We start from the raw sequence: 27,654 nt of genomic DNA on the forward strand, positions 1-27,654 counted from the left end.
CCAGTTAGACCTATATATATTTACACATTTTGCCATAGACTCAGGATGTGTAAACCGCTTTGGTACATTAGGTTCTTTGTTTGCCTCAACGCTACTGCCTTATCTCGTCCTCACCTCTAAAATTTGGAATCCATCTCCAGATATGTTACAGGTACTACTAACGCTAAAGGATGCAAGCGCCATAAAATTGGGGCCAGGCCAACGTCTCAGGTTTGGTGCTACTCATGCTCTGTCACAGAAGAGAAGACAGGATAATGAGGACCAATTCTAAACTTTTACACATGTACCTGTTCCAACTCTGGGCACCTTCAAGATCCCTACAGCAGCTCAGGTTGCATCCCCGTGGATTGAGGTCTCTCATCTAACCCGCAATCTTCATCTGGCTCGCTTTTTGATAAATGTGATGTTTTGCCTCTGATATGTAAGGAAACTGACAATGCAGGCCCCTCATGCAATCAACCTTACTTCAAGAATGATGCCCACCAAGGCACGGCCTATCGAAGCTGCAAGCTCTGCCAAACCTTACATGCAGAGCATACTTTGTACCGTCTTCAGATGGTGATATTCATCACCTTCAAGCTCACATTTCCATCTACAACTTAATAATATTTTGGCCTGCTGCCAGACAATGAACAAGCAGGAATGCGTTATATGCCTCCATCAACATTTATCAGCCCGAACCCAGCGTTTTCTAGTCTCCATAGACATTGTTGGCCTACTTGAATTTTCAGCAAGAAATGAAATGTCAATTATGTTGTTTTTTGGAGCACCTACGTTCTCATGCTTGGCAGGCCCCACTCATGGCGGACGATGGCCCCACTCATGTCGGACGATGGCCCCACTCATGGCGGACGATGGCCCCACTCATGGCGGACGATGGAAGAGGTGTAGTCCAACTTGTCTCAAGGTTCATTAGAGATACGAGACAGAGCGGTTTGTTGTCTCCTACAGACGCTATCATGGTGGACTTTGTATTCACGTCTCATAAAAGGAGGCCTTTTTGGTCAGTCAGTCACTTCAGACCGACCGGGTCGCCACATGCTATGTGAGTTTAGGATGAACTTCCTAGTAAATGCTCCAGAGATTGACAGGCTTTATGTCAGAAGAAGTACACAGCATCCCATCCAATACTTAGAGTGTGCTGGTGACGTGGACTTTGTCTATGCAGACAACATAATGGCACATTTTAACCCCTTGGGCGCGGCCGTGATTCTGCGCCTGTGCGGCAGTTTTATTGAGTGGGCGGGTTCATGAAGGCCCCCAGCCGTCATCAGCATGGAAGGCGTTAATACAATAGAATTCTGGTACCCGCTTCTCAGCCTGCTGGTCATGAACATTTAAGAGAAGGGTCAGAACATCAACACACCACTTGTCGCTGATCAACTTGAAGGAATGAAAAATGTGGACGGCAAACTGTATAATTCCCAAAACGTAGGGGGATTTCAATATTGGTGTTCAGTGGTTGTTATAAAAAGCTAGATAATAGGTGGAACAGACATCTCTGGAGCACTCATCTCTGGAACAAGGGGTGCTGTGATACTACAGCGCTCCCATCCTCTGCACTCGCTTGCCTTGATCTCCAGTTTCTATTACTTTTTGTTGCTTTAAATCATGTTCTGAACACCCTCTCTCTGGAAGCGGGTCCCAGCACCATTGCATGTACCACCCCAGATGAGTTGTAATGTTTTAAAAGCATTCAGGGGCCACTGAAATGGCCATCGGTCTACTAGCTTCTTCTTTGCTTTACCAGTTTCTCCTCTCATATCTAAAGTGCGGCTGCTATTTGTGGAAATTATCTTCAAAGTCACATAGGATAAGTAACATTTTTAGAAATTAGGCTGGAAGACCTAGATGGAAATTTCAGACCACTTTCTCCCATTGCTAAAACGTAAAAACTTAAATATAAGCCATTCACTCCATGATTTTTTCTTGTTCAAATCTAAACGTTATATACCCTGCTAGGGCCACTGTACCAAATTGCAAAGCAAGAACTAAGAACTGAGTATTGTAGTTGGAAAATGTATGAAGCTGTTAACCCTTAAACTTCAAAATTTACAAAATGATGCCCTTCAGTTCGTTAAATTAAGGAGGCAGTTTTACAAATTCCTAAGGAACTTCTAGTTTGCCAATGGGGCATAAAAGCACCCAAGATAAGGCACGTCCATTTTTGGCTGAGGCACCAAAGCAGTTTTGACAGTCTTAGATGTCACATACGAGGAAGAGGTGTGGCGCCGCGGCCAGGGCGACTGACTCCGGAATCTGGGGATCACGGTTCGATCCCCGGCACCGGTGGCAGATTAGCCCAGCACCATGTGACTCTGGGCAATAGCTTGCTTAATCTTCCCGACGGCCCCCAGCGCCTAGAGACCCTAACGGGTGATTGTGCGCTTTACAAATGTGGATATTATTATTATTATTTTATACTTTTAAGTAACCTACTCTCCTGCGGAACCGTAATTTGTTTTGGTGCTACTATTAAACATCTCTTTTGCCAAAAGAAAGCTGTTCAAGTAGCTTTCCCTCGAACCTCCTTCTTAGTGGAGTTACCTCTCAGGAGGGTCAGTAATACCCTCTAGGCCTCTATTGCTTACCTTGTTTTTCACAGATATAATTTTGTTGACACTTCATTTTTCTAACAGATTTATGTTTTTATCTAATCCAATATCCGCGTCTAGTTCCTTTATGATGCCTCGCTTCCAGCAGAGCTAGAGAGGCCCTGAAGACACAAGAAGTCAAGGGAGACCTACACATCAATTTTAATTTAATTGGGGAGCCATATAATTTTCAAAGCCTGTTCATCATTTGTGGTGAAAATCCTTCACTGCCCTTACTAGCATGTTTCTAAATCACAAGTTACTATATGAGCAGTATCCCCATCGCTCATTATTAAGAAGACTGTGGAGCTTTTACTCCAGGGGTCTTTAAAGCACATTCGATCTCAGCTAGGCTAGTATTCCTAGCTATTCTTAGACATATTCTTGTCAAGCAAATCTTAAAGGCAGCAGCATGGGCATCTGCATGTGCCTCCTGTAAGGATCACCCAACCGATTAAAAATGCAGGAATGATGTTCATTTCAGCCAAGCAGCCTTTTGAAACCTGTTAAATTGGTGGAAGGCTTGAGACTGATCTCCCAGGGTGCCCACGCTTGCTATTCTGCATCACAAGTTAGAAGTTAGGATATGGAAAATGTAACTGTGATGTGGTTCTGGATTTTCCCCACCTAATAAATATATTATTCTTATTCCCTGTCCTCCTTTTACTTTTAGAATGCCTCCAATGGAATGTTAATTAACAACCATTAGAAAATGGGCACCAAGATGGGTGTGAGGGGACAAAATGCAGAGTGGAGTATCATTCACACATTATGCAGGACATGTATTTTTTAAGAGATTACCAGATTTGAAAGAAGCAGTTTCCGGTCCCACTACTAGGTAGAAATTCACAGAGGTTTACGGCAAAGGATGCTTATCTTGGGCTATCGCCGCATTCCAAATATGATTGATTGCCTGCTAAAATGATGCAGCTAAGTAAATCGATTAAGAGGTCATTGTGCTTGCTAAGTCACAGCTTAATGAGCATCTAGTCAATCACTTTTAAAATGGAGGCGACAATAAACCCTTTTATAGAATCAGCGTTGACAACAAGATCAGCATCTTCAAGGGATTTAGACTGACTGTAATAGAATGAACCAGGTTTGGCCGCATGTACTGATTTTCGTTCTGTTTTATATTTTCAAGTTTAGCTATCGTGACACTTCCTCAGCAACATGGAGGTGAAGCCTGGCGTCATTTCTGGTAGTATTTGTGTCAGTGGTAGGTTGAGGGTACCAAGCGAGACATGGGAAAGAGAGAAGACACCAACCCGGGACTCTGCCGCTCACTTACGCTCTCCGGGCTTCCATCTAACTATGCATGTTTGATGTACTAACAAGCAGTCACCCATGGAAAGAGGGGACAGACTATTATAGAAACGACCCCCCCCCCCCACGCCAACTTCCCAAGCTTCCATTGAAAACACACAAACAACTCACTCCCAGCCAAAAAGAACATCCAAAGAGCACAACTGGAAGTAAAGCACAAGATTTGATGGGTCTGGGACTTGCAGCCATGGTTTCACCCTATTCTACTTTCCATCTGTCTGCTATGTACAAAGTATATCTTTCTTTCAGTCATTCAGTCTTTTCTTTCTTCTTTCTGTCCTGTCTGGTCTCACCATTTTGCTCTTGCACAATGCTGTTTCCTCTTTCAGTCTCTCTTTCCTCCCCCCTGCTCTTGTGATAGTGTGAAGAGCGGTATAGTAATAGTCAAATGGACACCTTCTAGAACTGCTGGCAGCAGACGGTTTATTTTCAGCACATCCGGTGAAGAAAAAAGACGCTCTTTGCTGTTAAATGAAGCGACCTGAGCCTGGGAAGGGGGGCTGAGCTAAAGTATTCTGTTCCTTCAAGCGTGTGACTGAAAAAGCAGAGGTGAATTTTCCTGAAGCCTATGCCACATTTCAAAGTCCTAATAAATACATTTTCTGACAGAGCTGCCAATGGGTTTCATGAAAGGTATTAGCAAGAGCATAATGTCAAAATGACCAGAAGACACTCCACAAATTTCAGAGAACATTTTAATCTTTTTTGGTTGAGGTTGTTCCAGGGTCCGATTCCCGGTCTCTTCCGCAAACCAGGCACATTTGTCAGGTGTCACCTGCTGTAGACGTTGTTGCCTGACCTGCTCTGCATAGGGATGCTCATCAGGTGGTCTGTATTTTCATGCATCCATGTTTGATTCCACTATGTCTTGCACAGTCCTGGAAGTCCCATTACTGAAAGTAACTCTGTAGCTATGCCACCTGTGGCCTCTCCCACCTGCCACGCTGTCCAGCTGCTAGCCTCCTCGAACCCTGTAACTCACACAGATGCACTGTTCACCTCACAGCCTCACCTGGCCAGCACTGCAGACTGGTGCTCCCTTCTACAGGCCCACCCACTGTATCCACTGGGCAGGGTTCCTCTCACCCTGTGCCACAGACCAATATGAGCTCCTTCCCCCTCACACATGCCTGCTGTTATCCAACGCATATCACTCCCCTCACCTGCCTCTTAGCACAGACCCCAGCTCTTCCTTTCTCACTAATATCTAATGTATTTTCATGTTAAATTTTCTTATCATTAGTAAATCTAGAAATTTAAAAAAAATCCTTATGTGAGTGACACATGTTACCCGACATATTGCGATTTCCACTCTGTTGATGGAAGGTCTCATTTTAATATCTGAAATTCGAAGTAGGAACGGACAGTTTACGAGTTATAGACACTACATGCACAAATCTAGTAATGTCTTTGGAGACTCCAAACCTTAACACGCGGATGTATCCACCGATCCTCATCCTTTCATTGCTTGCCCCTCCTGTTGCCGTCTTAAGGCAGTTGCATTATCCCGCCTTAAAGATGTGCTGGACCTGGATAGAAGAAAACCATTCTCTATCAAATGCACTATTTATGGATAGAATAAGTTATTTCTGGCACTTCACCTCTCTCTAGAGGTAGTAGACACCGTGTCCTAGAACTTTCCTTGTTAGAAATTGGATAATCCTGTACTGCAGCCGGCATTTTTGTAGGTAAAAATGGAGAACCAGATGTACAAAGGTTATCATATGTCACAATCAGTCAGATCTGCGAAATCAACGATTTCACAACCTACTAAACCCATTCAGTGATTACGATTTTTTTTTCAACGTGCTACATGGGTTTAGAAATTATTACTGCTTTGCAGTTTGGAAGGGGTGAGTTTGGGGCATCCCTTTCAAACGGTGAATCGCTATCCTATGTATCAATGGTTTGCAACCAGATGCCAACTCCCATTTGAGGTGGCAACTGATTTGCAAAAGGTAACAAGTTCCCATTAGAGCCCCTCCCCCTTAGGAATCATGGTGGCAACTTCAGGGAGAGTAAGCAGTGGTTCATTTGACCAATGTCTGCTCAGCAGTTTAGTAGGCTACTGACGTGTCTGAATGACGTTTTTTTTCAAAATGGATTTTTTAAAAGCAACCCTATTTCCTTAAGAAAACTCAGGTTGACATACAAAAAAAGTAAAATAATTTCACAGGGAGGCTGATCTGCTGTCCCATGCAGGCCACCCTGTGTTTTTCAAGGTATTAAATCAAAGGGAGTCGCAATTCTTTATCTTATGAATAAATCCATTCTTTCGTTGTTGGCTCGCAGGTAAACTGCTGAGTGCAAAAAAGTCTGTACACAATTTACGACTGCTTTTTGTGACAGGTATGTTAGTACATCAGGACCGGAGTCCTTCATCTCTGAGGTAAGGAGAGGTCCAATTTAAATCTTTAGAAGTCTTTAGAGATAGGACAGAACCTCTCTGCCATTTTACCACTTCTGAGGTATTAGAGATAGCTTCCCTTATATTCCTTTCTATGTAATGGAATTGCCTACTCTCATTTCCAACTATCCTTATATGAAAGAAAAAGAGCACTCTCTTGTCCACCCCATGAAAGAAAGCCCTAGTTTGCACAGGGCATCTTATCAAAGAAATTGATCTTTTATCTATTTTATGCCACGCCACGTCCCCCTAATTAGACCCCTTGTATCACACAGCTTCCCTTTACTGGAAGTAAAACGTGTCTGTTTTTAGCTCACATCCTTCAGTGCAAATAATTTTGCACACTGTACCCCCACTGGCTGCAGGAGAGCCTTATTCTCACATCTTACACTAAAGCTAACAGGCATTCGAGCTCACAACAGACCACTAAAAGGAGTAAAATATATCCTACCAAAACAGCAACTTCCTTCGCACCGGGGTATTGCCCGGTGCCCACAACGGCCTGTCCGGGCCTGATCTTAAGGACATGGAGATTCAATGTTTGTTTAAAAGTGATCTCCTCTATCTCATTGATTCCGTTTGTAGAGCGACTGTATTCTATCCCGCGTCACCACCCTCAGAGAGGTCATCTGTTGTACTGCTTCAGACCCCCTGAACCTTATGGCCCTGTTATGCTGCTCTGCCAGACCAGATCCACCTCTGTAACTGAGGGTGGCCGTAATGCAACACCTGCTCAGAGAGGAGGAGATCCCACTCACACTTACTTCAGAAGGAGGCAATATCTACTCCTGCAACACATTCACAGAGGTTAGAGATAAGTCCCAATATTTAAATTCTTCCTAGAGAGTGCATATTGTCAAACAGGCCCACTGGACATAAACTGAAGGTTACAATGAAAAAGAATGAGAAAATGAAGTCTAAACCATATTACTAGGATAAATCATCTTGGCAATGGATGGTTTAACAATCCAATTGTGGGTTTTTCTTTTTGTGCATGACTTTGGGAATCTAATTCAGACCCACTATCAGAATAGCTGTATATCTCATAAGGAGCTAATTTGCATTCTAGCTGCAGAGAGGGTGAAACATTAGCCCATACACTTATGAACATGTGGTAAAACGAGGTCAGCAAATGAAAGCACATATAGCTACTTATATCAATTTTATATACACATTAAAATATTTAAATAAAGTAAAACATGTTAACTACATTTGGTAATTTATTGGATGCTCTTAGGGTTGAGAACGTTTTCCATCATTGATAAGTTAGCTTTATAGGCAGATTACCATGCCATGTGGTTGCATGTTTCTGCTAAAATTGAATAAGAGTGACCTGCCTCATGACAGCTACAAAAGCTACCCTGATTTGTAGAATTGCTCGGCTTTCACTTTGTGGTCCACTTTGTATCCTCAGGTTCCAAAGTGGTTTTCTATGCTTATGAAGCTGGCCAACGTGGCCCAGTCCCTGACCTCTTGGCCCATTCTAGTACTGGCACATGTAAGACGTTATCCTCATGCTAAAGATTGCTTTAAGGATTAGGATCCCCACGCATAAATCAGATTTCCTAATGAGAAGTCACCTTCTGGAACAGTTCATGTTCCTGAACTGGAAGATATTCCTGTTCCTTTTCCTTTATTTTGCAGAGATAATTCTCATTGCATACCACATGTCCTTGGATAAGAGACCCTCTCTCTAATTTCAGGGACCTCCCTCTTATAGCTTTGTTTCCTTTGAAAAGAATCTGCCTCTCTCACTTATTTCGCATCCCTTAAAGTAGGAATGCCTCTCACACTCCCATCCCTCACAGGAGGACCGGCTCTCGCACTCCATATCCCTGAGAGGACGGGCTGACTTTCACACTCCAGCTCCAGACTTCTCGGAAGAGAATCTGCTCTGCCACTCCAGATCCCTCAACGCAGAGCCCGCCTCTGCCACTCCAGATCCCTCAACGCAGAGCCCGCCTCTGCCACTCCAGATCCCTCAACGCAGAGCCCGCCTCTGCCACTCCAGATCCCTCAACGCAGAGCCCGCCTCTGCCACTCCAGATCCCTCAACGCAGAGCCCGCCTCTGCCACTCCAGATCCCTCAACGCAGAGCCCGCCTCTGCCACTCCAGATCCCTCAACGCAGAGCCCGCCTCTGCCACTCCAGATCCCTCAACGCAGAGCCCGCCTCTGCCACTCCAGATCCCTCAACGCAGAGCCCGCCTCTGCCACTCCAGATCCCTCAGCAGAGCCCGCCTCTGCCACTCCAGATCCCTCAACGCAGAGCCCGCCTCTGCCACTCCAGATCCCTCAACGCAGAGCCCGCCTCTGCCACTCCAGATCCCTCAACGCAGAGCCCGCCTCTGCCACTCCAGATCCCTCAACGCAGAGCCCGCCTCTGCCACTCCAGATCCCTCAACGCAGAGCCCGCCTCTGCCACTCCAGATCCCTCAACGCAGAGCCCGCCTCTGCCACTCCAGATCCCTCAACGCAGAGCCCGCCTCTGCCACTCCAGATCCCTCAGCAGAGCCCGCCTCTGCCACTCCAGATCCCTCAACGCAGAGCCCGCCTCTGCCACTCCAGATCCCTCAACGCAGAGCCCGCCTCTGCCACTCCAGATCCCTCAGCAGAGCCCGCCTCTGCCACTCCAGATCCCTCAGCAGAGCCCGCCTCTGCCACTCCAGATCCCTCAGCAGAGCCCGCCTCGGACACTCCAGATCCCTTAGCAGAGCCCGCCTCGGACACTCCAGATCCCTCAGCAGAGCCCGCCTCGGACACTCCAGATCCCTCAGCAGAGCCCGCCTCGGACACTCCAGATCCCTCAGCACAGCCCGCCTCTGCCACTCCAGATCCCTCCGCAGAGCCCGCCTCGGACACTCCAGATCCCTCCGCAGAGCCCGCCTCGGACACTCCAGATCCCTCAGCAGAGCCCGCCTCGGACACTCCAGATCCCTCAGCACAGCCCGCCTCGGACACTCCAGATCCCTCAGCACAGCCCGCCTCGGACACTCCAGATCCCTCCGCAGAGCCCGCCTCGGACACTCCAGATCCCTCCGCAGAGCCCGCCTCGGACACTCCAGATCCCTCAGCAGAGCCCGCCTCAGACACTCCAGATCCCTCAGCACAGCCCGCCTCTGCCACTCCAGATCCCTCCGCAGAGCCCGCCTCGGACACTCCAGATCCCTCAGCACAGCCCGCCTCTGCCACTCCAGATCCCTCCGCAGAGCCCGCCTCGGACACTCCAGATCCCTCCGCAGAGCCCGCCTCGGACACTCCAGATCCCTCAGCAGAGCCCGCCTCAGACACTCCAGATCCCTCAGCACAGCCCGCCTCTGCCACTCCAGATCCCTCCGCAGAGCCCGCCTCGGACACTCCAGATCCCTCAGCACAGCCCGCCTCTGCCACTCCAGATCCCTCCGCAGAGCCCGCCTCGAACACTCCAGATCCCTCCGCAGAGCCCGCCTCGGACACTCCAGATCCCTCAGCAGAGCCCGCCTCAGACACTCCAGATCCCTCAGCACAGCCCGCCTCTGCCACTCCAGATCCCTCCGCAGAGCCCGCCTCGGACACTCCAGATCCCTCCGCAGAGCCCGCCTCGGACACTCCAGATCCCTCAGCACAGCCCGCCTCGGACACTCCAGGTCCCTCAGAAGAGCCCGCCTCTGCCACTCCAGATCCCTCAGCAGAGCCCGCCTCGGACACTCCAGATCCCTCAGCAGAGCCCGCCTCTGCCACTCCAGATCCCTCAGCAGAGCCCGCCTCGGACTCTCCAGATCCCTCAGCAGAGCCCGCCTCTGCCACTCCAGATCCCTCAGCAGAGCCCACCTCGGACACTCCAGATCCCTCAGCAGAGCCCGCCTCTGCCACTCCAGATCCCTCAGCAGAGCCCGCCTCAGACACTCCAGATCCCTCAGCACAGCCCGCCTCGGACACTCCAGATCCCTCAGCACAGCCCGCCTCGGACACTCCAGATCCCTCAGCAGAGCCCGCCTCGGACACTCCAGATCCCTCAGCACAGCCCGCCTCGGACACTCCAGATCCCTCAGCACAGCCCGCCTCTGCCACTCCAGATCCCTCCGCAGAGCCCGCCTCGGACACTCCAGATCCCTCCGCAGAGCCCGCCTCGGACACTCCAGATCCCTCAGCAGAGCCCGCCTCAGACACTCCAGATCCCTCAGCACAGCCCGCCTCTGCCACTTCAGATCCCTCCACAGAGCCCGCCTCGGACACTCCAGATCCCTCAGCACAGCCCGCCTCTGCCACTCCAGATCCCTCCGCAGAGCCCGCCTCGGACACTCCAGATCCCTCCGCAGAGCCCACCTCGGACACTCCAGATCCCTCAGCAGAGCCCGCCTCAGACACTCCAGATCCCTCAGCAGAGCCCGCCTCTGCCACTCCAGATCCCTCCGCAGAGCCCGCCTCGGACATGCCAGGTCCCTCAGAAGAGCCCGCCTCTGCCACTCCAGATCCCTCAGCACAGCCCGCCTCTGCCACTCCAGATCCCTCCGCAGAGCCCGCCTCAGACACTCCAGATCCCTCAGCACAGCCCGCCTCTGCCACTCCAGATCCCTCCGCAGAGCCCGCCTCGGACACTCCAGATCCCTCAGCACAGCCCGCCTCGGACACTCCAGGTCCCTCAGAAGAGCCCGCCTCTGCCACTCCAGATCCCTCAGCAGAGCCCGCCTCGGACACTCCAGATCCCTCAGCAGAGCCCGCCTCTGCCACTCCAGATCCCTCAGCAGAGCCCACCTCGGACACTCCAGATCCCTCAGCAGAGCCCGCCTCTGCCACTCCAGATCCCTCAGCAGAGCCCGCCTCTGCCACTCCAGATCCCTCAGCAGAGCCCGCCTCAGACACTCCAGATCCCTCAGCAGAGCCCGCCTCTGCCACTCCAGATCCCTCAGAAGAGCCCACCTCGGACATTCCAGATCCCTCAGCAGAGCCCGCCTCGGACACTCCAGATCCCTCAGCAGAGCCCGCCTCGGACACTCCAGATCCCTCAGCAGAGCCCGCCTCTGCCACTCCAGATCCCTCCGCAGAGCCCGCCTCGGACACTCCAGATCCCTCCGCAGAGCCCGCCTCTGCCACTCCAGATCCCTCAGCACAGCCCGCCTCTGCCACTCCAGATCCCTCCGCAGAGCCCGCCTCGGACACTCCAGGTCCCTCAGAAGAGCCCGCCTCTGCCACTCCAGATCCCTCAGCAGAGCCCACCTTGGACACTCCAGATCCCTCAGCAGAGCCCGCCTCAGACATTCCAGATCCCTCAGCACAGCCCGCCTCTGCCACTCCAGATCCCTCAGCAGAGCCCGCCTCAGACACTCCAGATCCCTCAGCAGAGCCCGCCTCGGACACTCCAGATCTCTCTGGATAAACGGTGTCCCACAATAAAGGTCCTTAAGAGCAGAGATTGCCTTTCACACTCCAGACCCTTCCAGGCAAAGAGTGTTTCATCCTCCAGGTCCCTCAGAGGAGAGAGGACCTTTTGCACCAGAGATCACTCGTGGGCAATACTGAACATGGCGGGCTCTGCTGAGGGATCTGGAGTGTCCAGATTCCTCAGAGAAGAAATAGCCTTTTGCACTCCAGATCCCCTGAGGAGACAATGTCTCTAGCATGTCAGATCCTTCAATGAGGAGATTACCCCTCCTCACTATGAACTTCAGAGGAAGACAAACACACACACACACTTAGGTTCCAGGAATGGGACACATTTTCACCTTCTTCAGTTTCTCAAGAGGAGGCTCTTTCTGATAATTCCTATGTGAGAGACAGGAAAAAGCTCACACTTCACATTCATCTGTTAAAAGAGAAAGTCCTTTCTTAATGTAGATCCCGGGCATAGCACCCCCCGCCTACCCTTGCAGTGCATTAGGACCAGGGCAGGTCATGTGGGCCCAGCCCATTCGGAACACCTCAATTGACAGCCCCCGATCAGGGCCTAAACACTGGCAGCAGGTCAGGGCCTCACTGGTATCAAGACTGAGGGGGCCAGACACTCGCAACAGGCCAGACCTACTCAGTCTTTAAAACCCAGGGCTGGTTTCAGATGTTCCAGGTGGCATTGAGCATTGTTACTATGGGTGGAGGGAGCTTCACAGACCCTGGACATATTTTGCATGTGGCCACGTCAGTTTGTGACATGCCACATTCACGACCGAGATGGATGACACATCCTTAGATAGTTACAAGCATTAAGTTTGGAAGTTGTAGAACATTTGACAGTAATCATGGGTTACCCACCCCAGAGCAGGAGCTGATGGATTTTAATTGTGTCATCCACATTCTCGAATAAGATCCATCATCTATGAACAGCAGCTCTTAGCCAATACCCCACCAAGGTATTTCTGATTGAACCTTATCCAACCACAGTCCTTGAATGTAGCTAACTCACTCACATCTCTCTTGTAGAACACGTTATTCTCCCAACAACCCAACCTTACCTTCTATTCTTTCTTCTTCTCTTGCATCATCCACCATTTTCCTTCTTTCTGTTGGGAAACGCTGTGGGCCCAATACAAGATGATGATTTTTCAGTGGCTCTTCTGCCTGACTGTTGCATTCTGAGAGCTCTAGTTCTGAGTAACTACGAATCCCCGGGTGCAGTGGTAACGGCTGTGCAACAATGGGTCCACATGCCGGAAGCTGGCTGTTCTGGTTCCAACGACCCATCAAATCTTGTGCTCCGGAAATGTAGAAAAACTCACCAAAACAACCTACCCAGCATTGGGCTACCAACCGCTCGTCATTCAGCTGGAATATCGGCAACAAGCAGACATAAAAATGGGTTTGGTGCGTCACTCCTGAGTCCTGCCAACCGACCTGTGCCACCAGGATAACCAGTGTCTCTTTCTCCCCTCCCCATTACCCCATTCCCTTCCCCCATTTTTTGTGACTGTTCCACAGGTGACAATCTCTGTTGACGGGATCCTGACGTCCACCGGCTACACTCAGGAAGACTACACCATGCTTGGGTCTGATGACTTCTTCTACATCGGGGGAAGCCCGAACACAGCCGACCTACCCGGCTCTCCGGTCAGCAACAACTTCATGGGCTGTCTGAAGGATGTGAGTATCCCTGTCACCTGGTTTGGTGGGCAAGTCTGAGATGGGCAGGAAGTGTGCACTGCGCCAGGCAGCTTTGCTTATGCGCCTCAGTTCTGATTGCCATCCTCCTCCTAATCTGGTAATGAGATCCACTCTTACCTCTCAATGCGCTCAATGCTGACCATCACTCCTCTTTTTCCACACACTACTGCTATGCAGCTGAGTTATGCTCTGTAGTAACCTCTAATATTTTAATATCTAAATTCAAATGTAACTCTTTCAAAGCTCCCCAGGCATGACATCTAGCATAGTTTGCATTTCCTAAGCCGGGACCAGCACAGCTATCTCAATGTACCTCAGTTCGGTTCCCAAGTAGCTGACACAGGGCTTTAAGGGGAATGAAAAAACTGGGGGGATCTCTCAAAGGGGCGTGGGCAATGTAATTAAGGGTGTGGCTTAAAAGCACATAAAGTAAAAATCTGTGCTTAGCACAGTGACATGTATTTTGCTGTTTTTGACATTGCATCCAGATATATGATACAATAAGTAACATCATCCCCACAACAAGTCAGCACTATTGGCTTTGTCAATGGTTGGTAAGTGCATAGGATAAATAAGCAGCAACTATGCTTGTACACAATATTTAAAAAGCTTCCATTTAAATCTCAGGTCACACCACGACAATTTTGCTGCTCCCGATTTTCAAAAAGAGAAGGGAAATCCAGATAAAAGGATTTCCCTTCCCCTACAACGCTCACCTGGCATGACGTCATGCTGTAACTTCTCCACTTGTGAGAAGTGAGCAGTGTGAGCACGCGCACATCCTTGTGCCTGCTGTCACTGCAGTCCAGCACGACACAAAACAGAGCCCGAATGAGACCCGTTTTGGGGCCTCCTTTAAAAAACTGCCGGTGCTCAGCACTGGTGAGACCCGGCCCACTTAAAGCCATGATCTGACATACTTTAATGCTGAACCCGCTCCCCTCCACACACACGCACACACCCAGATCCGCTTGTGCACCTTAATTTGTCCCGTCCAAGCCCCCCCCCCTGCATTGCCCTCGTCTATTTCTGTACCTGAGCCCAGCCACGTTTCTGGCATTACACCTCCTTCTTGACCTGCAGCTTCACCCACTATTGCAGTACTGGGTGCCGCACACAGCTCTGCAGATTCTCCACAATCTCTGACCTTCAGCACCCCCTGCTATTTTATTTCCAGTCTCAACTCAGGGCCACCATTCCACCGCCCCAGGTCCAGAATTCACCCACATGCCCTTGAGCTTCATATCTTCTCCTGTCTGTCTCTGAGGCATGGAGTATGATGCAGGCGGTCTCTTCCCCGCTGCCACTGAATCCCTTTCCCTCCGTGACCTTGTGCTCTTCCTCTCCCCCCTGTGTTTGTCTCCCGACGTTCATCTAATGAATGTTGTGTCGAGGCACCTGACATGCCTGCTTTAACATCCTGACAGCCAAATTAAAAATTGATCTTTTTGACTGACTTTTTTTCTCCTCCTGGAGAAAAGTGCCATTCCGTCGCCCCCGGCCGTTCATCCGTCTAGCGCCCAGGCCTCGGCGTTAGCTAAAGACAGAAAAACATATGCGTTTTTGGGAACCCCTCTCATCTTTCTATGTCACTTTTGGACACTGTTGTCTACTGAACCCAGCAAAGCCTAACTCATCGGTGCCTTACAACCTTCGGCGGTGTGCGGCTTTGTTTCTCTCCCTTGTAAGCTTTTGACAAAGCGTCTTTCCTTGCATCATGGCTGCTGAGCCGCTGCAGGAACTGCTGAGATTACCTCAATACTGGCCCCCACCGCCTGGCTGTCTTTCCTTGCAGAGTGCCAGCCACTGCACGATCACGGCTAGTTATAGGCAACATTAGAGATTTGAGTGGATTTTAAGGGTGTTATCTCATCCCCCCAAAAAAGAAAAAAAAGAAATATATATATATATATATATATATATATATATATATATATATATATATATATATATATATATATATATATATATATATCCTTAAGCCCAAGCCAGTAATCGCGCTCTCAGGAAACAAGACAAACACAGCAATTCCGAAGGTGGATAAGTTGTTTAATTCACAACGCGTTTCGCCACACAAGATGGCTTGATCACGTGATTGCTGTGTTTGTCTTGTTTCCTGAGAGCACGATTACTGGCTTGGATTTAAGGATTATTTTGCCGGTGTGCTCCGCCGGCATTCGCGCCACTCTTCACGGGTCCTACGAGATTCAGAAGGAGCTCTGGTAAAATTGTGTATATATATATATATATGCCCCTTCATGGCGAGGAAGAGCTGAGGTGGAGTTTAAACCAAGAATAGAAAATGTATGAAGTCAAGGGCTAGTAATGATGCATGGTGGGTGCAAAGGACATCCCATAGGGGTTAGGAAAAAAGACAGTAATAACAGATATAAGGCATAGCAAAAAAGAAAAGAAAGGTTGAGTATAAATTAGGGTGGATGGAAAGGTCAATGGGTGATATAGGTCAGATAGGGAAAGCGATAGAACCAGGTGATAGGTGAGAAGTGGGTACAAGAAAGGAATAGCAGCAATCAAAAGGACGAGAAAAGAGCATGGAGAGTGGATCGACAAACGGGGTGATAGGAAGGAAGAGATAGAATTGCAGGCAAAAAATCAGGGACAGTAAAGCATCAGGAAGAAGGCAAAGAGAAATGAGGTAGGAAGAAAGGAAGTATCTGAGAATGGACAGGGAAGAGATGGAGGACAGAAATTCAATGGAAAATAGAAGGCCATTGGAAGAGTGATGAATGGGAGTGGGTAAAGGTGATGAGATGAAGAGTGGGGTTAAAACAAGACAGAAGCAATTGAAGGGTTTGATGTTCTAAAAAATAAGCGCGGTATGAGAAAAGAGAAAGAATGTAGAGCAGGGATACGCAAAGGAAGGGAGGTTAACAAATAGCAAATCTGCAGAATGCTAAACACAATGACATAGGGGCCATATACATTATCAGAAGAAAAGATTATACAAAGACTAGTGTGTAGAAAGAGGAGGGAAAAAGAGAAAAAATACTTATTTAAGTTTAATGATGGGCGCGAGGTGCTTGAAAGATTACTAAGCCACTGAAGTAGTGGCATCCACGAAATAGAACACTGTGAGAAGCCCGAGGGGTTAGGCAAATTACGCAGAATACAGTACACATAGAAAGAGGAAGTAACAAGGAGAAATAACGATATTTCTCCTCATTATGCCTCAACTGGGGAGGCGCAGCATTTCGATGCATTCTCAGGGCTACCATAATGGTACATCTGTGAATACGCCAAAATCCATGGGTGAATGCGTGGGAACACCCATGCCCCAACAATGGAACACCTCCCCGATGCAGAGTAACGCAGCGATTTGTGCTGCGTTGCTCTAGATTTGTGCCACGCAAGGTGGCTTTTGCATGTAATGATGAATCTAACTTAAGAGTTGCATTGCTCTTGCGCCCCGTTGCATGGCACAAGGGCGGTACAAAAGGGTGTGGTGATGGACGGAGCATCTGAACCAATCAAACACTCACACCCAGTCAAAAGATCTGGGTTTGATCCATCACTGTTCTTTAGCCCACTCTGCCACCCCAGTTCAGACATGGCTATATGCAAATCAGTCTGACCCTGTGCCTCATGGGACCAGTCCAGCCCGAACTGCCAAGTCATGCCTTCCCTGGACCGGAAACAAGCTTCCGAGGACCGGTTTCTGGCATTCCAGCCGCCTTCAGCCCGGGTTGCTTGAATCCAGTGGCAAAGGGAGCAAGGGACTCACGTCTGAGCATACCCTGCCACACTTATGGCGGCCAAAGCGGTACAAAAGGGGGTGGTGATGGACGGAGCATCTGAACCAATCAAACACTCACACCCAGTCAAAAGATCTGGGTTTGATCCATCACCGTTCTTTAGCCCACTCTGCCACCCCAGTTCAGACAAACTGTTCTGGCACAAGGGCGACACAACTCTTTAATAAATATGCTCCACACTGTTCTTAACTTCATATCTACTTCCATGGTAGGTAATATTGTGGAGTCCATATATGTGCAGGTCTCTATTTTAAATTTGTATATAATGGTAGGACACCTTTCTGCATCATTAGTGACATAAAACTGGAAAAGGTGGGCAGAGGGAGAGGAAAGCAAGATAAAAGGAGGATGGAATGAGAGAGAAGGAAAATAATAAGAAAATAGCACTGTAAAATATAAGAACAAGACTGATATGAGACCTTAAACTCAGGAAATAGGGACATATAAGAAGTAAAGTTAGGGAGGAGCAAGGGAGCACGGAACAGAGAGTGAGAGGGAGGTCGCTAGAGCACATCATAGGAGCAGGTGTAAGTGGTGAGAAGGAGTGGGAAACATAAAGGAGGAAATGGTGAGAAGGGATGCTAGTCGGGGTGTAGGGGGAGGATTAGGTGGAATTACAACGGGGAACAGCGTTTACAACGCAACTTTTACCACGCAGTACCTTTACCACGCAACTTTTATAACGCAAGTCGTTACAACGACTTGCGCTGGGGGGTGCTGTAGGATAGTGAATAGTTTAATTTACTATCCAAAATCTTCCCTACTATACACAGGGACTGGAGTTGGAATAGTAAATTAAACTATTCACTATCCAGCGCCCCCTAACGCAAGTGGTTGTAACGACTTGCGTTGTAAAACCTGCGTGGTAAAGGCATGCGTTGTAAAAGCATGCGTAGTAACGACATACATCCAATTACAACAGAAAAGGGTATTGAGCTGTTAGGAGACAAGGAAGGGGGCAATAATGCATAAAATCGTCTGAAGAAGTACATATCCGACATAGCATCCTTTCAGTGTCCATTTCTCAATGCTGCGAAACACAACCCCCATACACACTGCCTCTTAAACTCCACCTCCTCCTCACTCATGTCTCTGTCCATTGCTCCCCACACACCCAGGTCATCTACAAGAACAATGACTTCAAGCTGGAGTTGTCGCGCCTGGCCAAAGAGGGGGACCCCAAGATGAAGATTAACGGCGACTTGCTCTTCCGCTGCGAAAACGTGGCGGCCCTGGACCCGGTCACTTTTGAGGCACCAGAGGCCTACATCTCCCTACCCAAGTGGAACACCAAGAAAACAGGGTCCATCTCCTTCGACTTCCGCACCACCGAGCCCAACGGCCTGCTTCTGTTTAGCCATGGCAAACTGCACCCATCCCGGGAAGGCCGGGCGGAGCGGCAGCAAAAGGCTGACTACTTTGCGGTGGAGCTGCTTGATGGCTTTCTCTACCTCCTCCTGGATATGGGCTCCGGCGGCATCAAGATGAAGGCCACAAACAAGAAGGTGAACGATGGCGAGTGGTGCCACGTGGACTTCCAGCGAGATGGACGAAAAGGTGGGTGTTCCTTTGCAGTGGTAGATCTGCATGCTGTCATAGAACATACAGAGGCATACACCCTACTAACATCATTCACCTGTAGCAATGAAAGTTTGTTGAAATAAAACTTACAGGTACAAAAAATGCAGATTGGGAGATGACAAGAACGTTGTGGTCAGTGATACCAGGAAAATGCTCTGTACTTTTACTCCTCGTCATTAATCTCTGCGCATCAAACACATTTCTCCAAAGCAGGAGCTGGGGAGGGGATGTTAGTGATGTCCTATTTTATCTTTAAAAAATGAAAAGTGTGCCAAATCAAATTTCCAACTGGTCAAGCACAAGCAGTGAGTACATATAGTCACACTTTTAAGCTAGCAGTGTAGGTGGACGGTAAACAGAGAGGAGTGAAAAATTATACCCGAGGGAATTTTATTGACAATTGTCCTGAGATTTCGCATTATGTGATGTCATGCCATTTTTGGCCACAGAAGGCTGGGTTGGGCAGAAAATATCTTGCTTGAAAGACATTTTCAATTCATACCAGTGTCGAGTGGGCAGTGCTTATTTAAAGCAACTGGTTGCAGGTGGGACCCACCGGCACGCATTTTTGGAGATGGGCCTCTTTTTCTGCAACGGACTTTGAGGCAGAGCAAGAGAGAGAAAAGCACAAAACGGGGCAAGACGGGGGAAGTGAAAGATGGAAAAACAGTGACAAAATGAGAACATAGGGATGGAAAAAAACCCGCAAAAGTTGGATAAAGAGGCAGGGATTGTCTGGTGGTGAATTAAAGATGTATGAGGTGGAGTAAACTCTAATCACCCTCACTATTTAATGCCCACGTCCTCATATAGCGCCAACCACGGGCTTCTGAGCAAATCTTTGAGCTCCAGCACGTATTTTTTTTAAAACAAATTAATTACTAGTATCCCACGTGACTTTTTTACGCTGTGTCCCTTCAGTTATAAGCATTCCTTGTCCTTTTTTGACAAATTTTTGCTCAAAAAGAATGACACAATTTCAGACATCTTAAACCGAAGTAAGTAAACATATAACAATAATCTGAGAAATGAATTTAGAGGCGGGCACTTCATCCGTAGCATAGCAAGGATGCCATGGGCCCTAGTACAAGCAAGGGAAACGGCCCACATGAGTGCTGGTGGAATAGTAAAGTAAGCAATTATCAAGGTTCAATGGGCCCGGTGCACTGCACCTGCTGCACCAATAGTACTTACACACCTGCCCCTCATGGGTGCAGCTGGCACATGAATGGCTTGTGCAGAGAGAAGAGTAAATGTAGTGTCAGAGGCTGGTCGTCATCAAGTGAAAGTCGACCTTCACACGACCCCTTGATCAAAGCTGTGTCCACCAAGCAGGGGCTTTTGCTTATGCATGCCGGGTCATTCACGAATGATCATCTGATTGACAGTCACGTTGCTGCCTGACTCGATAAGAAACCCAGGGGCATATTATCAAGGACAGGCGATACATTATCGCCGCTTTTATCGGCAGGAAACTGCCGATAAAGCGGCGATAATGGCCTTGATAATATGCTCTATGAATTCCAATCGAAGCCCATGTTAGAAGTGTTCATATCTATCATGGGCTTCGATTGGAATTCATAGAGCATATTATCAAGGCCATTATCGCCGCTTTATCGGCAGTTTCCTGCCGATAAAAGCGGCGATAATGTATCGCCTGTCCTTGATAATATGCCCCCCAGTTACCTGACGCGCTACCTCTTTTTACCCAGCGCCTCAGCTTGGTTTTTATTCATTCCATGTTTCTAAATGTAGCCTTCCTCTGTAAGTTATGCGTTTGTTACCACCGTTTAATGCAGGAAAGCATTACCGGCAATTGCAGCGACACCTTGGCAACTCATCTCTAAAAGACAAACAGATTCTGTGCCGTACTGAAGGCCTTAACATCCTCAAATAAAGGTAATTATTTAGCACCTGTTCCAATTTAGGACTACACGCGCTGTCAGTAACACATCACATTTGTAAGATAGCACCTTCCTTCCTTCTTCGAATACACAAATCTGGTGTCACTGAATGTTTTACTTGTAAGGCGTTTTCGCCAGTGCTTGAGTACTAAAATAAATAAATAAGTGCAGGGGCCCAAAGTATTCCTTAGGAGTCTGCTGCCGGTCTTGCGACTGGTGAACGTGAAGGACACCTTTTCGCGATTGCACCTCATGCCTCTTTTTCCCTTCCGCCCACACTTTCCGTAGCATCTCTCTCTCGAAGGTTCTTTTTATCCCTGTTTTTCAACCCTGATTTCATTGTTTCATTGTTTTATTTTTCACAATCAAACAATGAAATCACCGTTTTATTGTTTTGTATATTTTTCTTCACTCTTCTTTCTCCCTTGTCTGTCTTTCTCTCTCTTGCTCTCAGTCAAGGTTTGATGATGACAAATATGTCCTGATAACCGGAAATGAGCTTCGGTGCCCACCACCTGCCACCGTTAGCGCAAATTAAGTACCCGTTGTAGCATTATGTTCTTTTGCTACTTTTCATCTTCTCTCTTTAGTCTGTCTTCTTCTTGTTACACCTTTCTTCTATTCAATTTTGGACTTGTCACTTGCTATTTTGTTTTTTGCTTCTCTTCAGTCAGGGCCACTGGAGTTATGCGATTGTGGGGCTGAGGTGATTTTTACATGATTATAGATTTGCCACATTTGCCACTTAATCCATCATCAGCCACATAAACTGCGCATTTTATCAAAATAAATTGTGTTTCTATCTCAAAAGGTTCAAAAGTTAAAATTGCAGTGACACAGGTTGCTGATCCGTGAAAGGCCCTTTGCAAAGCTGGACTGGTCAACTTTCTGTTACTTATTGCTATATTTGGGTGTTAAACTGGTACTAATGAGGTGCAAGCAATGCCAGACAGTGCTACCAAGTTTTAAAATGAAGAAATAATGAAGTTGTGCTATTTCAAAATGTGCCGCATTATGCCATATCATTTGACTTTTCTTGCTGCATAATTTAGTCAACCCTGCTGCATAATGTGTCCCTCTCATGCCATATAATTCCAGTGGCCCTGTCTATAGTGTTATCTTTTCTGGTAACGTGTTACAATAATGTCTATCTCTCGCTCTTCCCTCATAGGTTCAATCTCGGTGAACAGCCGCAGCACCCCCTTCCAAGCAAGCGGGGAGAGTGAAATCTTGGACCTTGACAGTGAGATGTACCTGGGAGGCCTGCCCGAGAACCGGGCCGAGTTGATCCTACCCCCAGAGGTGTGGACAGCCTTCCTCAGCTATGGCTATGTGGGCTGCGTTCGTGACCTGTTTATCGATGGCAAGAGCCGGGATGTGCGGCGGCTGGCCGAAGTGCAGAACGTGGCTGGGGTCAGCAGTTTCTGCTCCCGTGAAACTCTCAAGCAGTGCAGTAGCAGCCCCTGCCGCAACGGGGGGCAGTGCAGAGAAGGCTGGAACTGCTTCATCTGTGACTGCGTCGGCACCGGGTATCTGGGAAAGACATGTGAGCTAGGTAAGAAACATTGCAAAAGAGGACCACTAACAGGACTTGGAAAGGGTGTTCATTAAATGTTAAATGTTAAATGTTGTATACTTGTAAAGCTCACAGCTGCCGCAGCAAAGGGGCGTCCCGGCGCTGTATACCGCTGGGGAACCTGTCCTGGCTTTCCCTGTGGGATGGTCCCTACTGGGAATCCCCAAGGTGGAGCCAGGCATCCCCGGCGTTGATGGGGCCGTTGTGGAGATTAGGCAAGCTAATGCCCAGAGTTGCCGAGTGGGACCCCTGGTTAGAGTAGGCACCGAGACGAGAATTGTCGAGTCCGCTGACCCTGGTCCTATAAAGACCATAAATGTCTTAAAAACATTATACACATAGCCATACCGACCAAATAATGTTTCTTACCCCTTTCTTCTCCAAGATCACCAAACACCTAACCGTCAACACTCCAGCTTTCCATATTCTCACAAACAATTATTGATGGCACCTCCAGTCTAGCTTCTGCAGGTCCCACAAGAGAAAGACTGTGACAACCTATGTCTCCACCTCAAGTTTCAATCCTCGGCCATTCATCCTCCATTCTAAACCATTTTGCCTTCTCCTCTGCCTTCAGCATCGTTGGCTACACCCACATCCTTACCATACTTTCTATCCTAGATGTTACTTTCTTGTGGCTCACCTCCTACTTCTCAGACAGTTCATAAACAGTATCCTGGTGCTACTCCCGCCTCTGCTCCCTTCCTTCCGCTACTGGTGCAGTCCCAGAAGTTTTATTCTGGGCTTCTTGTTTCTGCTTAACCCCACGGTGGCTGGTGACAACCCGTCATTTGAGTTCTCCCACCTCTTCTTTGCAGGTGGGGCTCAAATCTTCTCTTTCTCATTCTTTCCAATCAGTCCAAGATTTTGACTCTCCCACAAGGACTCAACACTATCACACAAGATGCACCATATGGTTAAATCACCCAAACCTGAAATTGCAGCCTTCCAGCCATGCATCACATCTGTGTCCTTTCCGCCACCATATTCCTTCCTCTTGCCCTCATCATCTCCTCACGTTGGTGAGGACTTTCCATCCATCTTGGAAAGACCCACAGGATGACTCCTTGGTGCTCTTTCTTATTGACTCAGGCCTTATTACAGCTATTGCCTTGAGAATCCTTTACTTCTGCAGGTACCATTTTATCTGCCCTTGCTCCATGCATCAATAAGCAGTCAGTATAGCTACCTGCATGGGATTCTGCCTCTGAGGAACCAACTCAATGCCGCCATTTCTGCACTGTGCCAGATGCATCCAAATGACATGCCTGAACAAATTTCTCCTCCTGGTTTTCAGCGCTATCCTTGGCTTGTCTTCCTCAACCTCTCTCTACCAGCGCTCATTGACCTACATGTGGGTCCATCGGCATCACTCACTATCCCAGCCCTTCCCATTACAAACACCTCTTATTGCCTCAGGATTCTGGGGATATACCCCACACACTGAGAAAAAGAAATCAGGACTCATTGCTACCCTATGTACCAATACTCTGATCAGGGATCCTCTGTGGCGACTACCAATGTTACACCATTGCAGCCGAGCACAGCGCCAGGTAGAAGTGTGTGCTTTAATTACAGGGATGACAAAAGGAATCAAAGAACTTATCTTACAGGTAAGTAACACAGGCATTATCACCTCATCCCAGTTTGAAGAGTAACCAAGGCAGCCTCAGTGTCATTTTACAGACAAATACAAAAGCCGTAAGAGTCTCAAGGACTCTCTAGTGAGCTTTTTCCAACACATAATAATCTTTACAGCAGATATACATGCATCAGTGCAACGTTCTGATAGTGTTGCTCTTCTGGCAGTGCTTAAAACCAAGTTTGTCAACTTTGGTGACAAGGCCTTCTCATTGGCTGTTGCCAAACCTGGAACTCCCTCGGAGGTAGGCGCGCAACACCCATTGGCCTCAAAGGGCTTCAGCACCCCCGTCGTGTGTGGCAGCCCGGGCTCAGACAGCTCCCGGGCACGCAAACAGCCGTACCCGAGCACTTCACAGGTCTTGAAAAAGACCATGTGCATGTTAATGGGGGGGTTGTTGTTGTTTCACCCCCTCTAGGAGCCCCTGCAGCTCGACTCTGCCGATTGCCTAAAGAGTCAGCCCCCCCCCCCCCGAAATTTGACTCTAGTTGCCCCTCTTCTCGGAGGCAAGTTATGCAAATAACCTACTGCTACAATTAGCTGCCAATAACTACCTGTAGTGAGGCCATGAGGTGGTCGTCACTTATGTTGAGGGAGTACAGCTTTGGGCAGGCCCCTATCCCGTAACAGAGTCTAGAACTCACTGGGTGAACTGAGCTTCATACCAAAGTCATCTGGAATGTTCGGCAGGAGAGAGGTGACGCGTCTCCTGCACAAGAAAACACAGAAGATCTGCTGGATGAAAAAAGGAAGAGTGGTGGTGTCACATGGACTCATTACTGGTGAGTTTCGACCTTACAGCCACAGACCCAAAAAACAATGGGGCATATTATCAAGGACCGGTGTTAAAATTATCGCCCTTTTAGCGCCAGGAAACTGCCGATAAAACGGCGATAATGGGCTTGATAATACGCCCTTGTTAATTCCCATAGAAGCCCATGTTCTGATGTTACCATGGGCTTCTATGGGAATTAACAAGGGCGTATTATCAAGCCCATTATCGCCGTTTTATCGGCAGTTTCCTGCCGATAAAACGGCGATAATTTTAACACCGGTTCTTCATAATATGCCCCTATGTTTCTTCCTATCGACCCTAACTAACGCTTACCCCTGTAATCTAACATGACTATTTTGCTACACAGTATAGAACCGGTAGCTCTGTGGCAGACGCAAAAATGAAAGAGAGATACATACTCATGGATTGTGGTTTAAAGGAAAGATAGATTCACCAGTGAGGAGGTTAAGAGGCATGCAGCCTTGTGACTTATGTTGTGCTCTTTCATTGTGATAATTTAAATATAAAGAATTGTTATAAAACAAAGATATGTGAAGCGTTTTTAAGTTTTGTCTACTGGCGGCTTTACAATGCCAATATCGATGGTTTACTATTTGCCAACTTCCTTTGCTTAGTTTGTAGCTTTCCTTCCTCCTATTGTATCTTCCACCCCTGAAGCACACTTTTTTTCATCACCCTTTTTATTGGGTGACCTGCATACTTCCACTGCTTACATTTAGGTAACTCGTGTTTTTGTTGCTTTTGGCTGTCAATGGGAGACCATGTGTTTTCTTGCTTTCTTTCCTGAGTGCTGCTTCTCCTGTCACATCCTTACCTCATGATCTGCATGTTTCTCCCCTTCCCCTATGCCTCTATTGCTTCCCGTGCGTGGCTTTATTTCCGTGTATTTTCATCTCCCTCCTCCTCTGTTGACTCGCTGCTCCTCCGTCGCTTCCCCTCGATTTTCATTTCGTGCAGTGGTTAATTTGCAAAAAAAAAGAAGTGCCCGGGCTCTTGTCAGGAGGTAGCTTGCACCAGTCCATTTATCCTGTTAGCACCGCCTAAAACAGAACTAACTACTAATCATAAAGGTGGGCCGAGGATGTGGTGCAATAGTCGGAGCTGCGACTTCAGCAATGGGGAACCAGGTTCGACTCTCGGCGTCTGCTCAACATCCTGTGATTCTGAGCTAATCACTTAATCTCCCTGTACATTAATGTATCTTAAACTGGTGCTCATGAAAAGCACTGGTGTTGATGATTAAGCACTAAAAAAACACCTGCTCAAATTTAGCACTGATTCTGTGTTATTCTCAATTAATTTGCTCGAGGGTCCTGCAATTTCAATTTGCTATGGGACCACTCCTTTCTTGATAAAGAGCTTTTGCATACTTTCTTCCCTTTCATTGCTCCAAAATGAGCATAAAAAATGGCTTTTGCTGTGCATTCACACATGTGCAAAAGCGTGGTGATGCATGTGTCCATATGCATCATCAATCTGGGACCTGCGATACAGTATTAACCCCTTCACTGCGGCGGATTCCGCCGCAGTGCTAAGGGGGCGGCTGCGCGGCGGCCGCATGCTGGTGACGGAACCGCTCCGTCACCAGCGTCGGTTGAGCTATGCTGGTGACGGAGCGGTTCCGTCATGGCCCGCCCCGCTCAATAGAACCCTCAGCGCAGGCGCGGAATTCGCACCGTGCATGAGCGTTCTATCGAGCGGGGCGGGCCATGACGGAACCGCTCCGTCATCAGCACAGCGCACCCGCAGCTGATGACGGAGCGGTTCCGTCATCAGCGCCGAAGGGGTTAAAAAAAGGCCAGCTGCTGCGTCATAATTCCTACTTGCAGATGAGTGGTGACATATGTGTGCGAATACATGATCGCGCTACAGCTGCAACAACCTTTTTTTTCTTGTTGCCTATTCTGAACAGTCTTGGCAACAAGCAATGGCAAAGTCAAAAGGATGGCTAACATCTTTCACACCCGAGGCTTCTTTGCTTTGCTCATGCCTATTTTACAATGCACTTTAATCCTTTAAATGTAACTGATATTTTTTTACTTCCACTGGAGAATTGCATTGTTCACTGCCTGTTAATACTGCACACTCTCGATGAAGTGTTCAAAATTTGAAGTCAGGCACACCAAAATAGAATTTCTGCATCAGAAATGACAGCTTTTATGTTTTTTAACACTTTGTTCGTGTTCATCGTGCAGAGAATGTCCATGTGTTCAGTGTCCTCAGGACTGATGTGTGAGAGAAACCCTGCTGACAGCCATGCTCAACTCCGAGCCAATCATCTGGAAAACAAGTGGGAAAAACAAAACAACAGACAGCTAACCCACCTGCAGGTTTCTTTATTTGACCTCAAAAACCACTTAAAATGGTATTGTGAAGGAAACATGAAAGAGTAAATGGAGTTTATCTGAAGAAACAATGTTCAAGTCTTGGACAGTCATCACATTCTCTGCTAGTGGGCCAGAAAATAAGGTATTCTCAGCTACTGAGGTATAAAGAAGTAATTACCAAACGCTTGATTAAAATATGCTAAAAAAAGTTAAAATAATCATGTTTATAGCTTCAAATAAACCTGGCCAGTACCTGACTTTCTAAAATTGGCAAGCTTCAAACATGATTGTTTGGTCATTTAAATAAACAGATCAGTCACACCTGTAGTCCTGATGAAGTAGTCCAGACACCACTGAGCTTTTGAGCAGTTTCCCTGACATAAATACCATCTTCAAATGTTAATTTGTGATGGAAAACCTGAGATTAATAAAAAAATAATTGCCCAATTTCACTAAGCTACCATGACCAACTCAGACAATATGAGAGCATTTATAAATGAGATCAGGAAGGCTGATCAGTGACCGATGTCATAGGGTGATCTGTCTAACCCGACAAACAACGTTGGAATCTAAGGGTTCTTTTGGGCCCACAAGAGGGGGGGCACCACAGACCAGCTTGTTGGTGTGAAAAAGGCAGCTTTATTGGAAGCAGGTGCAC

The 27,654-nt window shown here is 47.8% G+C and overlaps 1 protein-coding gene across 9 annotated transcripts in view; it reads left to right on the top strand.

Moving 5' to 3' along the window:
* The window catches only part of NRXN2 (neurexin 2), a 2,155,080-nt gene that overhangs the window by 1,171,970 nt on the left and 955,456 nt on the right, over window positions 1–27,654 (top strand). For all 9 annotated transcript variants that reach the window (XM_078660761.1, XM_078660766.1, XM_078660765.1 and 6 more), the window contains 3 exons: window positions 13,215–13,376; window positions 18,289–18,727; window positions 21,827–22,210. In XM_078660761.1, coding sequence (XP_078516887.1) covers window positions 13,215–13,376; window positions 18,289–18,727; window positions 21,827–22,210 — 985 coding nt within the window. The remainder of the gene's footprint in view (window positions 1–13,214; window positions 13,377–18,288; window positions 18,728–21,826; window positions 22,211–27,654) is intronic.

The sequence above is a fragment of the Lissotriton helveticus genome, chromosome 9 (assembly GCF_964261635.1).
Source record: "Lissotriton helveticus chromosome 9, aLisHel1.1, whole genome shotgun sequence".
Classification (NCBI taxonomy): Eukaryota; Metazoa; Chordata; class Amphibia; order Caudata; family Salamandridae; genus Lissotriton; species Lissotriton helveticus.